Source organism: Cyclopterus lumpus, chromosome 2 (genome assembly GCF_009769545.1).
Source record: "Cyclopterus lumpus isolate fCycLum1 chromosome 2, fCycLum1.pri, whole genome shotgun sequence".
In the NCBI taxonomy this organism is placed as follows: domain Eukaryota; kingdom Metazoa; phylum Chordata; class Actinopteri; order Perciformes; family Cyclopteridae; genus Cyclopterus; species Cyclopterus lumpus.
The window spans coordinates 1,788,615-1,805,172 of record NC_046967.1 but is presented as its reverse complement, the minus strand read 5'-3'; the positions used below and the strand labels follow the sequence as shown (position 1 = coordinate 1,805,172).

General features: G+C 51.9%; 1 protein-coding gene across 2 annotated transcripts in view; it reads left to right on the top strand.

Annotated features, from left to right (window-relative positions):
- The first annotated feature begins 525 nt into the window (after positions 1 to 525).
- The window catches only part of si:ch211-246m6.5 (von Willebrand factor D and EGF domain-containing protein), a 17,763-nt gene continuing 1,730 nt past the window's right edge, over positions 526 to 16,558 (top strand). The window contains exons 1-29 of one of the 2 annotated variants that reach the window (XM_034552320.1): positions 526 to 1,309; positions 3,798 to 3,982; positions 4,119 to 4,347; positions 4,518 to 4,583; positions 4,892 to 5,124; positions 5,784 to 5,873; positions 5,969 to 6,110; positions 6,401 to 6,627; positions 7,256 to 7,329; positions 7,412 to 7,688; positions 7,816 to 8,018; positions 8,100 to 9,004; positions 9,093 to 9,229; positions 9,310 to 9,471; positions 9,551 to 9,655; positions 10,225 to 10,339; positions 11,316 to 11,587; positions 11,855 to 12,074; positions 12,158 to 12,295; positions 13,478 to 13,864; positions 13,984 to 14,154; positions 14,533 to 14,900; positions 14,984 to 15,398; positions 15,486 to 15,581; positions 15,671 to 15,766; positions 15,955 to 16,050; positions 16,136 to 16,231; positions 16,318 to 16,413; positions 16,539 to 16,558. The exon at positions 16,539 to 16,558 is cut by the window's right edge and continues 76 nt beyond it. In XM_034552320.1, coding sequence (XP_034408211.1) covers positions 1,207 to 1,309; positions 3,798 to 3,982; positions 4,119 to 4,347; positions 4,518 to 4,583; positions 4,892 to 5,124; positions 5,784 to 5,873; positions 5,969 to 6,110; positions 6,401 to 6,627; positions 7,256 to 7,329; positions 7,412 to 7,688; positions 7,816 to 8,018; positions 8,100 to 9,004; positions 9,093 to 9,229; positions 9,310 to 9,471; positions 9,551 to 9,655; positions 10,225 to 10,339; positions 11,316 to 11,587; positions 11,855 to 12,074; positions 12,158 to 12,295; positions 13,478 to 13,864; positions 13,984 to 14,154; positions 14,533 to 14,900; positions 14,984 to 15,398; positions 15,486 to 15,581; positions 15,671 to 15,766; positions 15,955 to 16,050; positions 16,136 to 16,231; positions 16,318 to 16,413; positions 16,539 to 16,558 — 5,724 coding nt within the window. In that variant the 5' untranslated portion in view covers positions 526 to 1,206. Of the gene's footprint in view, positions 1,310 to 3,797; positions 3,983 to 4,118; positions 4,348 to 4,517; positions 4,584 to 4,891; positions 5,125 to 5,783; positions 5,874 to 5,968; positions 6,111 to 6,400; positions 6,628 to 7,255; positions 7,330 to 7,411; positions 7,689 to 7,815; positions 8,019 to 8,099; positions 9,005 to 9,092; positions 9,230 to 9,309; positions 9,472 to 9,550; positions 9,656 to 10,224; positions 10,340 to 11,315; positions 11,588 to 11,854; positions 12,075 to 12,157; positions 12,296 to 13,474; positions 13,865 to 13,983; positions 14,155 to 14,532; positions 14,901 to 14,983; positions 15,399 to 15,485; positions 15,582 to 15,670; positions 15,767 to 15,954; positions 16,051 to 16,135; positions 16,232 to 16,317; positions 16,414 to 16,538 lie in introns of both variants that reach the window. The other variant, XM_034552311.1, reaches the window with a different exon arrangement.

The window sequence follows — 16,558 nt, the reverse complement described above, 5'->3', positions numbered from 1 at the left end:
TTAGTAATTCTGCATCTCTTTGTAGTCATTCTGTCTCTTTTTGGTGGTTTTGCATATATTTTTGGTACCTTTGCATGTATTTTTTAGTATTTGTGCATCTCTTTGTAGTTGTTTTACAAATGTTTTTGCTCCTTTCGCATCTCTTTTTGGTACTTTTGCATCTCTTTTTGGTCCTTTTGCATGTATTTTTTGTAATTGTGCATCTCTTCGTATATGCTGGCTCTTTTTGGTGGTTTTGCAACTTTCTTTTGGTCGATTTGTCGAATTCCTACTATATAACTATAAGCATAAGATAATAAAAGTACGATGATAAAATCTACTGAACACCTCCTGAACACCTACCGAACACCCCCCACCAAATCAACACGTCTTCTACTTGTGTTGGTCTTTTAGATAAAGCCTTTCATACACACGCCCCATGTTAACAATGAATTTCATGTGCATCATTTTATCCTCATGTTTCTCCAAATGAAAGCCTCGAGGGGCAGTAACTTCCTCTACAGCTGCTGACATGCTGTGAGTGTATACAAGTACCACCCTGAGTACTACCAGCTGCAGGGTACTGCGTGTGTGTGTGTGTATATGTACACACATACTGTGTAGTTATATGTGCAAAGAGCTTAAGTTGAACGAATCCTTTTGATGACTTTAGTGCTTTGCAGGAAATGCACGTGTCGCACATTCGGCTTCAGGAGTTCGCGATGCCGACATGGGGCTGCAGCGTGCGCGCGCGCCTCGGATTATTTTTCATCTGACGTGTTCACGGTCACGCGCGAGGCTCGCGGGTCCACAGCAGCAGCAGCGAGGTGAAACGGGTCAGAGTTTATCAGCCGCGTGGGAGAGGCAGAGGAAATGGAGCACGTATCGACGCGTGTGCACGTGGTGTTGATGGAGGGTCTGGGGTCCCAGAGGACCCACCTATAGGAGCAGCCTCCTGGGTCTCAGAGGACCCACCTATAGGAGCAGCCTCCTGGGGCCTGAGAGCCTCCTCCTGCCTCTTGTGCTGCTCATCTTGCGCCGCCTGCACCGGGAAGCCGCAGTTCTCCGGGAGCGCAGCGCCAATCGAAGCCGTTCTTCCTCTCATCATCAACGGGGGAAAAGAGGGGAATAAGAACAGTTTGCGCCACCGTTTGCACCACTTTCCCACCCATGGGACCCGACGACTGAAGGCAGCCTGCTACATCTCCTCACCCCGGACCCGCAGCCATGGACCGGTGCGCATCGCGCTCGGAGCGCCTGCGCTTCTCTGGATATTTGCGCATGTACGCGTTGCTGTGGATCGTGCACGCAGGAGCGCTCGCGCAACACGGTGAGTGCAAAGCAAGCCGGTCTGGCTCCAGTTATGGCTTAAAAACCATGAAGATAGAACTCTTTGATCTCCACCATCAGGGGAATGAAATAGATGGAGACGTCTAATGCAACCCAGAGTCTCTTTAAATGAAGGAAGAAAAGAGCCTCTTACCTGTTGGAAGCAGCAGGTCATGCAGAGCTGCGTGACTTGGCTGCATTCCTGTCACTCAGCAGGTCCAGAGGTTAGATGGACCTTCAGAGACGGAAGAGATGAAAGCAAGTCACGCAGAGGACGCTGAGAAAAGCTAAAGAAAAGGGCTTTCAGTGAAAATATGTAATGCATGTAAAGGGTCCTTCACCATGCTGCAGTTATTATCTTGTTGTTGTTGTGCTCACAACCAGGGAAGCTTTTGGAGATGTTTTGCCAATTCACCAAAAGAAGTTATGGTTTCATGAATTATTCACACACTGAACTCCATTTATGAGGAATTACTGAAGAGAAAGTGCAGTAAAAACATGAAGTGAGTGTCTCATAAACATCTCCTTACACATCATAATCCAGTAAACCCATCTCCCAGCATGCCTTTCTCTCCCTAAAGTGTGTCTGTCAGTCAAACATGTCACCCTGTCTTCCACCTCGCTGGTGTCTCTGTCTCCGGGGCGTCCCAGGACACATCAAAGCCCTGTGGTTGTAAACTCTGAGGCCGGCCATCGTAAAAAGAAACTCTGTGGTCGTCTCTGGAACACCAGACATTTGAGTTCCTAAACAACTCCAGTGCTCACTCCCTCTGCTTCATGCAACGCGTTCAGCCTCATTCACCAACTTTATGCTATTTAAAATGTTCTCACACAGTTTTACAAGTGATGTGGAATTAGACATCTTTGATCCAAGGATGAGTTTCTACTTGTGGATTGTGTGTTTCATTAAAACATTCAAAACAAACAGAAAATGCATCACAGGAATCACCACTCAGTCAAATAGCTTAAATAAAATGTGTCTGCACGAGTCTTCATTACTAAATAAACACAGACAAAAAAAATATTATTTTACACAATAATTCTAAAATAAACGAGCAAATATTCAGTACGTTTTTAAAGTGTTTAATTTAGACGAGTAAATAAAACCTTGTGGTTCTGTCTGTTTATTTATTGAAAGAAGACATGGGGACATAATGGTGCTGGTTTTACTTTTCAAGAAGACAAAGGAAAGTTGTTCTGGAGCTTCATCCAGAAACCACCAGGCTTTAAAACCCGCGTGTGGAGTGTGAAGCGTCTCCTCGGTGATTGGTGGTAATGAGTCGCTCTCGCCGGCTCTGTTTCCGTGGGGGGGTGACAGGCCGTCTGGGGGGACAGGACCCGTGGCCTCAGTTGTGTTAACGCCACGCTCTTTCAAACTAATCTTATTTCCTGAGAACCTGCAGAAGTCCCCATGCACACATCTGGGGCTGCTGAGGGGCCTCCCTCCCAGTGGAGGGAGGCCCCTCAGCAGCCCCCCCCTCCCCCCTCCGCTTCATTAGCTCTGTAAACTCATTAAGCCAAAGCCTCTCATTGTCCTGCTGCCTGGATGTTTGGTTGGCCTGAGAAGCCGGAGCCTTCCAGACGAGGCGGACGCGCAGACAGGAGCGTCTGCTTTCAAGGCCCCCCCCCCACCGTCAACACCGAGACCTGTGTGTGAGACCTTGTTTGGGTTTGGGGGGTCCCCCCAGTCCGGTCTCAAAACACCCTAAATACCCCGACTGTTTGTTTTCCCCTCTGTTGACGACTTTGACCCGTTTCACTTGACAGATGTGGAGCTTTTGAGTGTGGATAACGACATGTTCTGCTCAAATACCCCCCCTCCCCCCTCCCCCCTCCCCTCGGTTGTTTCAGGCTGCAGCTGCAGTCATGCGCCGTTGGCTCGATGGTCTCATTCCCGCGGCGAGTTTAGAGAGGCGAGAGGCTCACAGGAATGTCTGTTATTCTTAGTGATTTAGATGATGACCTCCGGGGGTGAACTGATCCTTCCTGCTCATCTCCTCAATGCCAACGGACACACTTCTGGTCCTTTGACGAATCACTAATGTGTGACAGCTCCACGTCTCTTTAGACATATTCCTGAAGGAAGTCAACATGTAGCTCGTTAAAATATGCTCAATTAAAACCTTCATAGGGATCTTTAAACAGTTGGTTCAGCTGTGCTGACCTCATGTTGAAGGTTTGATCTGATGGGCAGTGTTGAGTCCCTTTGTAGACATCTCAAGTGTTTTTGTGGTTCTCTCTCCTTTTGCTGCTTTTGGGTCCCTTCGTGGTCGTTTTGGGTCCCTTGTTATTGCAAACTATTAAACCCAAGACCAAGAATAAACGCCCACACCCTTTAGCCTGTACTGAGGGAGAGGAAACCCAAACAGGCCAAACCCAGTCAGACTTTCCCACGCCGATTTGTTTCGTCTCTATCTCCTGAGGTTCTCCGCTCTTCATTTCCTCAAACATCTGCTCACCCGGCCTCCCCTTTGTTCCCCTCATCTCAGCTCCGGAGTGTTACCCGGGAGGCCACCGCACGTTGCGTAATCCCTATCGCAGCGTGGACTTCGACTCCACGGAGATCCAGGACACGGCGATCCAGGACCTGATCTGTGACCACTCGCTGTCGCCGGGCTGGTACAGGTTCAGGATCAACAACAAGCCGGCGGAGATGCCGACCGCCTGCGTCGAGGTGAGGGAGACGTCGTTCCCACCTGCGTCAGCCGGCACGTCGGTGTAATAAGCAGCTTCAGCTCAGGTGGGGCGTTTAATGACCCCCCCTCGCTGCAGGTAATGATTGTTTCTGTTGCCCCCCCCCCCTCCTGCAGATGAACCGCTGTGGTACACAAGCTCCGGTGTGGCTCTCCCTGAAGGACAACCCCCTGCCGCGGCCCGGCGAGGTCCGCCAGCTCTCCGCCTGCGCCACCTGGCAGTTCTTCCACGGCAGCACCAAGGACTGCTGTCTCTTCCGGATCCCCGTCACGGTGCGGAACTGCGGCGACTTCCTGGTCTACCGGCTGCAGCCCACCCAGGGGTGCATGGGATACTGCGCCAAAGGTGAACACACGGCGTCTTTAAGGTGGTTTCAAAGCGCTCCGCGCTGGTAGGTACCGAGGTTTAGGTTCGAGGCCCGATACCGAAGTTTAGAATTGAGTTGTTTTTAAAGCTGATAACGATAAACCAAATATTTATGCACATGGATAATGAGAATAAATCTGATGTTTCAGTTACTCCAGATTCGGGACCCAGACTCTGCCCGCCAGGTGAGGTAGAAGTCAACGGCCAATGTAAAGGTGAGTTTAACTTAAGAAATTTAGTTTTTATTTATTGGGGAGTTGTACCGTTAAGTTAGCCTCCTAACACATAATAATGCCACATTTATTTTAAATAAAAATGCAATTATTAATTTGTTAATAATCCAAATGATGTGTTTTTTGCTAATTCCTTCTATAAATGACAAAGAATAACATTCATATTTTTTTATTTACACTGACATTTTTCCTTATTTATTGTAGAAGTAAGAAAACACTTTTTTAAAGCGCTCCAATAATAAAATAAAATGTCTGAAGTGAACCCCTCATCCGGGTTCTTCTGTTTTCAGCCGCCGTCCCGACCCTGCCGGCCCGGCCCGTCATCACCCCGGAGCTCGTCGGCCACGGCGTCCACCTGAGGTGCTCCTTCACCCCGCCGCCCTGGAACCAGCCGCTGGGCTTCCGGGTCGTCTGGGCCCGACACATCGGCCACAGCATGAAGGCCGAGATCAGGCAGGAATCCACCCCGAAGCCCTTCTCTCTGATGGAGATGGATGGCGTCCACTTCAGGCTCGGGGAAACGGTAATTCCTGCCAGACCGCGCAGAGGGTGCGAGGGTTTGACCCCCCCTGAGACCTCTTTCTGTCCGGGTTCAGCCTTAAAAAAAGAGAAAGGCAACGTGTGTTACATCCAGTTAAAAGGAAAGAGGAGGCTGGGGAAGTTAAACCAGTTGCAGGTTGGGAAAGCCTCGCTTCACCTGCTTCCCATTTGCACCCAGAGCTCTGGGCTTGGTTATGAACATGCACACACATACAATAAATAAAGGTTCTCTACACCGTCTTTCCTCAACAGCGTTCATCTGCCTTCGTTTTTGCCCATTTTCTTTTAAACTTCACGCCACAGATTTGGGGACCTTTGTGAAGTTATTAGTCTGTGACGCGTACAGCTGTGGGCCGTTGGGCTGGACGTCCATATTTGGGTGTTTATTCGCGTCTGTAACGCGTTGCAGAGAGCCGGGCTCTTTAACACATGGGGATGTCGCAGCTTAGTCGGGTCAAAGGTCATCTTTGTTTTCTTTTCAAAACCATGACAGCGAGGTTAAATGTGAGTGGTGGGGGGGGGGGGGGGAAACACTTTGATACTTTTTCCACTTTATTTCAATGTGACGGAGGAATTAAAACTCCACTTTTAACTTCTTGTACGTTGTTATTTGACGGATCGGCGGCGATGTCTTCCTTGCAGTTCTCCTGCAGCGTGTCGACCTTCAGAACCAACTCCAGCCACACCAGATCTCCTCCCAAAGAAAGTGAGGGCTTCTACGCCGGACTGAAGGTCAACATTCCCGTGATGTGTTTCTCCTCCAATCTAAACCCACGTGTTTGAGAGCCATTGTAGAGAAAGCCTTTGTTCCCCCACTCTCTCCTCAGTTCTCTCCAGATGCGCTCGACATAGCGGAGAACGGCAAAGAGCACCAGGTGACCGTGCACAGCACGGTGCCCGTCCCCTGCCACGGCGCCGACCACGCTCGCCAGTGTGGAGTCCTCCTGGCTCTGAGCGTCCACGACCCAGGTCAGACCTGCAGGAAAACAGGAAGCGTTTGAATAAAGTGCATGCTAGACATCTTGTTCATCTGGTTGCAGACATACCGTTGTGTCCGCCTTAAAAGCCCCACATTCTGACATTGAGTTGTACATTTGTGACTAACACAGTGAAATAGGACTTGTCATACGCGTCCACAAGCATCTTTCGTGCAGAATCCTCTCCTTCTGTTCTGCTGCGTCTCGCCCCGTACATCACCACATGGCAGCTGCGTGCCGTCCGTTAACTCACTAACTCACCGCTGCGTTTCACATCCGCAGACGGCGTCGAGCACGAGGCCCCGAATGTGGCGCTGTCCGCCTGCCGGGTGGAGCTCCAGCCCGCCGCCTGCGGCCGAGGTGGCGGCGGCGGCTGCGGCCGGGCGACGCTGATCGTCACCGCCGTCACCGATTTCACGCGGGACGGGAATCGCCCGAGTCTGATCGGAGTCTCGCCCGGACCCGGCGCACCACGACTCTGGAGGAGCTACGTCCCGACGCCTCTGAAAGTGAGATTATTTAACGATCTAGAAGATCACATTCATGGAGATTTAAAGTCTTTGTATATTAAACCATTGAAGTTCTAGGGATTTGTGAACATGTAATTTGGAGCAAAAGCTCCTCAGTGGCCCTTGTGGTCCTGTGGTATGCAAATTGCATATTACGTGGTCCTTCCAGGGGGTCCTGGACTCCTTGTGGATGCCCAAGGGCTCTTTGAGGAGGTTCCAGTGGCCCCCTTTGAGATTCCAGGAATCGCTGAAGGGAATTTCACCAAAGCTAAATAAAGAAAACAGCAGTGTGATATAATTATCCAAGTATTACTTTGATGAGAGAGAGACGGCTGTAATCACAGGTCTCTGCCTGACTGTTTACATGTACACACACAGTCCTACAGTGCTGCATGAAGACGGGGGGGTCAGTGGAGGGTCTAGGGCCCGTGTGATGGGTTGACATCATGTTTAAAGTCCACACAAGCTGTAACGTTACGCAAGACGTGATGTCAGCCCCCCAGACAGCGTGTCTCTGAAGGGAGTTTTCCCATCTGTGTTGGGTGAAAACATCAAAGCCCAAGGTCAGAAGGTCACAGGGTGGAGCCCCCCTCGTTCACTTTTGTTCTCCTAACCTCCGCCCCCCCAGGTCACGGTCCAGGACGTTCCCACCTCCATCTGCTACTCTCTGACTGACCCGCATGTCATCACTCTGGACGGCAGGTAATTGACCTCTTAACTCAGTTATTAGCAGGCAGCCGTTTGGCCCGGTAAAAAACATCTGCACACGTCCCCTTCCGCGCAGGCGCTACGAAAACCACCAGACCGGCACCTTCGTCCTCCACCGGAGCCTCGCCAGGGAGTTCGAGGTCCACTCCCGGCAGTGGGACTGCGGCAGCCGGCACTACGCCGTGGCCTGTAACTGCGGCGTGGCGGCGCGAGAGGGGAACGACGTCGCCGTGTTGGACATGTGCGATGGCCAGCCGCGGGAGACGAGGCCTCGGCTCACCCTCAAGAACCTCGGCGGCGGGGAAGGCAGTCGGGTCAGGGTGCTGGAGTCCCACCAGGGCAAGAAGGTCACCGTAGGTATCCCAACATTTTGACACCGGTGTAGATTCGTCCCCACGCGCCATCTTTTCATGTTTCATGCTTCAAATGTTTGCTTTGATTACGTTAATGAAGCTGTTGGGTGTGACTCTCCTCTCGTAGTTCATCTTTCCCTCCGGGGCCTTTGTTAGGGCCGACGTTGGCGATTGGGGGATGAGCCTGTCCGTACGCGTGCCCAGCGTCGACTACGGCGGCACGCGAGGCCTCTGCGGCACCTTCGACCGCAACGCCAACAACGACTTCCACGGCCCCGACGGGGGCTCCTACGGCCCCGAGGACCTGCACCGCTTCATCGAGGACTGGAGGTCAGCGCGGGACAAAGACAAACGGTTGTTGTTGGTTAAACTTTAGCATTGTTAGAGCTTTTCTTTCTTTCTTTGCACTAGGATTGATCCCGGTGAGAGTTTGTTTGACAGGACACCTCCCGGCACGGTCCAGGAGGTCAGGAGGCCCTTCTGTCAGTGCCAGAAAGGATACAGCACTTCTCCACACGCCGGCCGAGGCATGAGGAACCTCTACAACCCGTCCGCCCACTCCGATTGCATGGCACACGATGACGTGGATCACACGTCGGTGTTTCCCTCGATGGACACGACCGTGGAGTACGCTGCTCGTGCAGAGCGAGAGGAAAGCATCCTGGATGTGTCCGTCTTTCTCGCTCACCCTCTGGAGAGGAGGCACCTTCGGGTTCACGGCGAGCACCGTGACAACGGTGATCTCGAGCTGGACGGCGAGTTCAGGGAGGATCTTCTGCTTTCCGCTGGCCGGCCCAGGAGACAGGCGTCCTTTGAATTCCAGCCCGTCTTCACCGCTCATAGCCTCAGCCAGGAGGATCTGGACAGCTTGGCCTACTTCTTCCCAGAGGATCACCTGGCGGAAGCCCGACCGGAGGCGCAACCTCAGTGGCCGACGCCGAGCGGCCTGACCTCGGCCAAGGCTCTCGAGGTGTGCCAGGTGGCTCTGGCCAACTCCACCGTTGGCGCAGTGTGCCACGGGCTGCTGGGACGCCGCCTGGAAGAGGCGGTGGATCTCTGCATCCTGGACCTGCAGCTCAAAGACGACCTGGGCTGGGAGGAGGCCCTGCTGCCCTACCTGGAGAATGAGTGCGAGAGGAGGCTGTTGGAAAACCGGACCCGGAGAGCCATGGAGGTGGCCGGTCCGCCGGGATCGTCCAGGGAGGTGGTGACGGCGCTGCGCTGCCCCAACTTCTGCAACGGGAACGGAGAGTGTACCGAGTGGGGCTGCCAATGCTACCCCAGCCACAGCTTCTACGACTGCAGCCTGGCCATCAGTGAGTAGCTCCAGTCCTCAATGGGTTTAGCAGGTTGATTATTATTATTAAAGCATTTCTTTGCTCTCTCTCATCTCTCCTCTGATAGGCCAGCCAGTGGAGCTCACGGACTTGGAGAACGGTGGACTGTGTGACATCCGAGCCTTCAACTGTCGCAGCGTTCGCGTCTTCGGCCTCGGCTTCATCGACTCCCCCGACCTCAGCTGCCACGCCAACAGACTGAAGGTGAGGCAAAGGACCAAAACAGCTCCTGTCTTCTAAAAAAGAAAGTACTCTTTCTGAATGGTGTTGATCTGCCTCCACAGTACATGAACGGCGGTTGGGTCCAAGGGGAGAAGCAGAGGACCAAAGCCACCTTCCTCAGCTCCAAGGCTCTGGACTGTGCCGTTCCATCTCTGAGCAACGCGGCCATCAACACAGAAGACTTCATGATGGACGACAAACCATACGCACGCTGGGAGATTAAAGTAACGTCTCTTGTCGGTTGTTTTATTTCCAGCTTCCTCCCCCCACCACCAGTGTCAGCTCCTCTCTCCTCTGTCACAGGTCACCAATGACGGGTCCCAGTACAGCCAGGCCAAGGTGCTGACCATCTACGATGGCGTGTGCCAGGTGTGCGAGGCGTCGCGCTCAGGACTCTGTAAGTTAAAGGTAAACTCCCTCCAAACATGTACTGATTTCACTTCTGATTAGATTATCCACTGGGCCTCGAGGGAACTGTCAGATCCATCGCCAACCTTTTCTAGGGAGGAAAGTCCATCATTCACATGGCGATTCAACACAAGGGGAAACTTGGACCCCGACACCGTTTCAGACCCTAGATTTAGGAGACAGATGTGATTCAGTGGGTGATTATATGCTTACCAGAGACAGCGTGGTTCCCCTTCCTCCCAACGTGCAGCAGCTGGCTCTTTAAAAGCCCAACAAAAGGTGCAGAGGGGGTTGTTTATGGGAACGGAGACAGGACGACATGTAACCTTGCAAACAAGCCGGAGTGAACACATGCCATCGCCGACGGACGCCAAGGGATCTGCATGCCAAACTCCACTAAGTGTAATTAGCTGGAGCAGAGATGATTTCCTGCATCTCCAGAGAGAGGAAAAAGAAAACATAAACCGCTTGGAAAGTCAATTGTTTTTTTATCATTTCTGGAAAGCTACAGCAACATTTAATGAAAAAACATTGTTGTAAATATGACAAACCTTTCGTCTGGTTGCCAGGAGAGGACGTGTAACATCGACGGGATGTGTTTTGCAGAGGGAGTCTCCAGCCCCAGCAGCCCCTGCCTCCTCTGCGACCCGGAAGCCTCCAAATTCAGCTGGTCTGTGAATCAAGGTACAAAACAACTCATTGTGGAGCTTATCTTGAAATAAAAAGCTTTATTTTACCCCAATACATCATCAATAATCTGCATCGACACATTATATGAAAAGTGCACACAAATGGCCATAAATATGTTCCTACATTGAGCAATCATCAATATGTAGACAAAGAAAACCAAATGCATTTGTTTGTGGACCAATATCCAAATCGATCAATCAACAATAAATACAATTATTCATCATTATAAGTACATTAATTATTATTTAAAGCGCAAACAAAACATAATCTGAGGTCAAGCCAATTTACTTTTGGAGTATTTGAATTACTGCTTGGTTTATCTGTTGTTTGTCTGTTGTGTTTAAGCTTTATCTTAATTAATGTTCCTCTTTTTGTGAAGTTTTATTGTTTATGAGTATTCTTTGCTCATGTTGAGTGGAAGATCATAATGAAAGTCTTTAAGCGACACCGTCAGCGGTGTTTGGAGACAACGTTGACTCACTAATGATGACTAACAGGAAAAACAGTATTTATCTGACTGTTGTCCCATTAGCCGATCAAAGGAGCAGATGTTTAGGTTTCCCAACATGCCCCGACCTGTCTCCAGTCTGAGACCAGGGGGGGTTCAAATGGTTCCTCTTGAGTTGCATCAGTGAAATTCAGTACTAATAATCCTATTAGTCGGTTTCTTATCATTTGGCGGGCTGAGCAGGTGTTTCCTGGGGGTTATGTCTTCCTCTATAACATCTGTACGGGGGAGATGACATCAGTAAGTGGATGCTACGTGATCTCCTTGAAATGGGCACCCGACAGGAAAGAGGAGCTGGAAACTCAGACGTGTGTTTACGCCGAGCCTCCCAGGAACGGCCTGGAGGGATCAGCGGGAGTCCATTTGAGGACGGGGAACCAAAAACACAAAAGACTTAAAGGAATAAGTGAAAGAAGAGCGAGTTGTGTTCTGCATCTCAAGATCTTCCTCTCCTGTCTCCAGTCAACGAGCCGCCGGCCTTCCACCGGCCTCAAAGCGCCCTGCGGACGTTCGCCGGGGAGAACTTCGTCTTCCAGTTCGCGGCGTCGGACCCCGAAGGCTCGGCCCTCCTCTTCCAGCTGGAGGAAGGGCCCAAGGGCGCCGTCCTCTCCCCCGCCGGCCTCCTCATCTGGAGGGTCCCGTCGCACCCCGAGGAGGAGGAGGAGGAGGGACGCCGGACGGTCGGCTTCACGCTGTCGGACGAGTGCGACGCCCAGAGCTCCTTCACCGCGGAGGTAGAGTTACAGAAGGAGAGGTTCACTCGTTTATTCAGCCAGGAAAAGAAGCACGCAATAAAATAAAAGACCAAAACAATCAGATGGAAACAGATTTATGGGAAATGTGGTCTTTATTTAAAGAGACATGAACACTCCAGTACTTTTGGTTTAAGTGGGAAGCTAATGACTGTTAAGGGGCTTAGTAACTAAAAAGAAGTGTGTCTTAAACCCTGATTTTAAGATATCATTTTAATAAAAACAGGACCTTTTCCACCTGTCCTCCAGATCCAGGTGGTCCCGTGTGGGTGTCAGAACGGAGGCACGTGTGTGACCGACGTCCACTTCCCCGCTGGCAGCGGGAAGCACCTGTGTGTGTGTCCCGAGGGCAAGCAGGGCGACCTCTGCGACCTGGAGGTGGACGAGTGTCGGTCGGCGCCGTGCGCGGTCGGCGAGTGCATCGACACGGGCGGCGGGTTCAGATGCGAGTGTCCTGCGGGGTTGAAGGGTGAGATATTAATAAAATAAAATTCATTTGTAGAGGACCAATCGGCTTATGACCGTGGAAACATCTGACCGTGTGTTCGGCAGGTGTCACGTGCCTTGAAGACGTCAACGAGTGTGAGAGGACGCCGTGTTTCCCAGGAGTCCGGTGCTTTAACAGCTACGCCACCTATGGCTGCGGCCAGTGCCCCAAAGGCATGCTGGGAAATGGGACGATATGCACAGGTAAACAGGCGCACTGAGAATACGTTTCAGGAATAAAATGAGAACTTGGAGACATTTCACAGGACATTTCTTCTGAATAAATTGAAGAAAAAAACATTTAAAACTACAGATAATCATTTTTTAAAGTGCACACATACCTTCTACATGATGTCATAGCTCCGCCCCCACACCTGGATCTCATCAACAAGCACAGCATGAGATCAGATACTGCTGTTCTTTCAAACGTTGCAGCCATTCTGCAAAAAAATAAACCTTTTTTCTTGGATCATTTGCATGCAAATATTTCACACTGTTGCACAATCACTTGTGATAGCATCCATCCATCCGCCAACCGCCCCCGAACGAGCCGGTGCAGTCGTTCACCGCGGGGTTAAAGCACTTGTGTTGAATGGAAACCAGATGGCGGCTTATAGCCACTGCTTACTGGAGGTAATGCTCTGAAAACACTGCCGCTGTGGGAGAAACCCCACACGCTCATGTTAGTGCACGTGCATGCATGACATTTCATTGTAATAGTATTTATAAAGCTGCTGCTTCACAGTGAAAACCTCAAAGAGCTGAGAGACCTTTCTAGAGCGGAGCTAGTGTGTCGCTCTGCTCGGGTTAACAAGGTGGAATAAGGTGTGGAAGCAACCTGCTGATTAGCAGTTCATCTCCAGTGTTCAGAGAACCTCAAACAGCACCTAAGTCTTCTGGACTTTGGTTTGATTTATTTGACCACCTTTGTTGAGTTCGGTGCAAAAGATGCATACCTTCATGTGCCCAGGGGCGATTGGAGGGTTCACATCTCCTACATCTTAAACGTTGCAGTGGAAAGCACACAAGTCAATTCCCAGAGATGCATCTCCACTATAGCCTTTAATCACAAGCAAGTACCTCAACCTGAAAACAGAAAAGATGTCAGAGAAGTGAATTCAAAAGTCTCGCCATGATGTAACCTGTAATCTTAAAACATGTCGTCCGAGCTCACGCAGAGTCGAGTTTGTTGGTCAGCGTTTCCTGCTCGTAAACGTGTTGTTGGGTCTCGAGTGGCGCTCAGGCCTCGTTGAGATCTTTACACAAACTCCTTCTCGTTGACCCTTCCAGGCTGCGGTATGTTCCTCAATCCGTCACGTCTTCTGCTGTTGGAAATATTCCTATGTGTTTCTATGGCAGTCAAAAGTGTTTTTCTTCATACAGCAGTCGTCCCCGTCTCTTCCACGTCTGTTCCTCGTACGACGGCCTACAGGACACCAGATGTTCTGCTGCAACCACCTGAAATAAAGACGGACCCTTTCCAGAAGACCTCAAGTGGTGACCCGAGGACCGACCCAAACCGGTCCCAAGCCAAGACCACCTACTGGAGACGGATTCCAGGGGTCACGAAGGCGGAAGCTGACAAGAGCATCGCAGCAGGCACACCAATCGTTTCCCAAATGAAGACCGATGCTTTGAGAAGAAGCCAAGGGATCAAACTAAATCCATCCGCGACCAACATGGACACTTTCCAGAACAGCTCTGGGATCAGCAACGCTATTGCAAACACATCCAACGTGGCCCGACCTTCAGGAAGTGGCCGACCAGCATCAGGTACAGTTTAAGGGTTGTAGTGGACTCTACTGAGTCAACGTGCTAAAGGGTACTGAGGAGGACCTATTAGGGTGTGGTATCCAGCTCCTATAGGGCACTGACCACTCTCTGTCCCTCAGGATCTGGTCCGTCTCCGGCTGTGAATGCGTCGGCGACGTGTGCCAGCAGGCCCTGCTTCCCCGGGGTTCAATGCATCAACCGCCGGCCGCCACACGTGGGCTACGTCTGCGGACGCTGCCCGCCCGGCCTCTACGGCAACGGACGCGTCTGCATGAAGAACGCCAAGGAAGGTGAGGTCCTTCTGAACGCTTCATTGAACAATATAGACATCTCCATTCACATTAAAGATGATATGAAGGCAAATAATAGAATGCACGCATGAATATCAACATGCATCACTAAATGAAAAAGGATCCAGTCGTAACATGAAATCCCTCCAAACATTGTGGGCTTCTTTATTCACTTCAGGTTTCTCTGATGTTTTATGTGTTTTTCTTTATTGGAGCAGATGAATCGGTTCCAGTGGTTGGAGACAATAACCACCTTTTGGTGCTTTGGGTCTTGGATCGAGTCCCGGTGGCAAAGTTTTAAGAGGAGTAGTTATATACTCAAGAGGGGAGCGGACCTCCATTCCTACTGTGGTCCTGAACCCTGCCTTCTTTTCTCAGCATCCAATCACCTTCCTCAGCAGCAGTCCTTTGGCAAGACCATCCGATCCAGCAGAGTCTCTCAGCTCCACTTGCCCCACCTGCCCAGCAGGCACGGCATCAAACACCTGTCCTGGCCCATCACCGGAGCGCACCGAGACCATGCCCAGGTTTCCACATCAGGGAGGGGCGGCGGCACCGGGAGGAGAGAGGCCGTCATCGCCGCCTCCAAAGATGTCCCCAGTACGTCCGTCAGTGCCCTCCGGGTCACCGCGAACACCCATGGCCACCGCCACAGTACCAGCCTCAGATGGGACGCCAGGACGCACGGCAGATCCAGCACGACCATCTCCAGGGATTTCACGGTTCCCCATGTGACGTCCTCCGAGGTGAGTTGACCATCTTTGTGCCGTGCGTCGTCTCGACGCGTCGGCGTGAACGTCCTTTTCATTCTGCGGTTATCTCCCGGCAGTCCGAAGCAGCAACGCCGGCCGCTCCTCACCTATCCACCCAGTCTGGCAAAGTGACCCAGACCAAACAGACAACCTGGCCCACGCTCAACCACCCGGCATCCACCCGCGCCAAACCCTGGACCCCTCCGAGACCCGCCTTCCCTCTCACGGCGGCCCTCACCGCGGTGTCGTACTCGCCGTCCGAGTCCGAGTTCTCTGCAGATGGAGATGGAGAACCGGAGGCGGTCCCGGCATCGACCTTCACAACGCCAAGCAAGATGGCGTACGGCTCCCCGCTACAAAGAACTACCGGCACCGCGACCTGCGCCGACCGGCCGTGTTTTCCCGGTGTCCCGTGTGAACCAGCCACGGACCGGGGCTTCCACTGCGGCCGGTGTCCCGTAGGATACACCGGAGACGGACGGGCCTGCAGAGGTACGGCTCCGTGTCTTCATCCCTAATTTAATGATTAAATATATTAATAAACTAACTTTTAGGTTGAACATCTGTCTGTGTGTCCAGCTGTCTGCAGGTATGTGTGCGGTCGGAACATGGAGTGTGCCGCGCCCAACACTTGCCGCTGCAAACCGGGCTACACGGGGTCCGACTGTCAGATAGGTAAATCAAACAAGTGGCTCACGTCAATTATCAGAGCTGTTTGTGTATTTTTTAAATATTGTTTTGTTTGCGGTCCGTTTTTTTCGTAGCCGTCTGTAAGCCGGACTGCGTGAACGGGGGCGAGTGCGTCGCTCCGGGTGTGTGTCGCTGCCTCGGAGGGTTTCATGGAGACACCTGTCAGGAAGGTAAAGCTTTCCTTTGAGTTGGTCCCAGTTGACCAAAGAGGTCCTGTTTCCATGCACCAGGTTTAGGAAACACCTACTTTTACTGCAGCGGGTCTGACCGTCCGTCAGTCCTGGTTCTACCCTGCCTCCCCTTAGCCTACAGGCAACCTTTTCTCTGATGACATAACTAATTGAAACGCCCCCTGCAGCTCTGTGCAGGTCACCATGTGAAAACGGGGGCGCCTGTGTGGGTCTGCAGACTTGTTCGTGTCCTTACGGGTTCGTTGGCCCTCGGTGTGAGACCAGTGAGTTCACGGTTACTTCCTTTGCTTATAAGATAAGAAAAAAGGTGATTTCTGTATGTGATGGATGTCGTTTGTATCGTCCTAGTGGTGTGCAACCGTCACTGTCACAACGGAGGCCAGTGTGCGTCTCCGGACGAGTGCACATGTCTGACCGGCTGGAGCGGACCGTCCTGTGAGACAGGTGTGTGTGCGCTTCCTGTGTTTGTGTGTGTGTGTGTTTGTGACCTCACCTCTCACCTCTGACCCCGTCGTCTCTCCCCCCTCAAGCTCTCTGCTCTCCCGTGTGCCTCAACGGGGGTTCGTGTGCTCGGCCGAACATCTGCGAGTGCCCTCGCGGTTTCTACGGCGCGCGGTGTCAGAACGGTGCGATCTCGGCCACCAGAGCGGTCAAAACGCAGCTCAAGCATCCGTGAGGTTAATCTGCCATCTGCAAGTCCTCTGATGGTAGATTTCTTTTTGCCCCCCCCCCCCCCCCCCCCCCCCCGCAGCCGTCTGCAGCCCTCCCTGT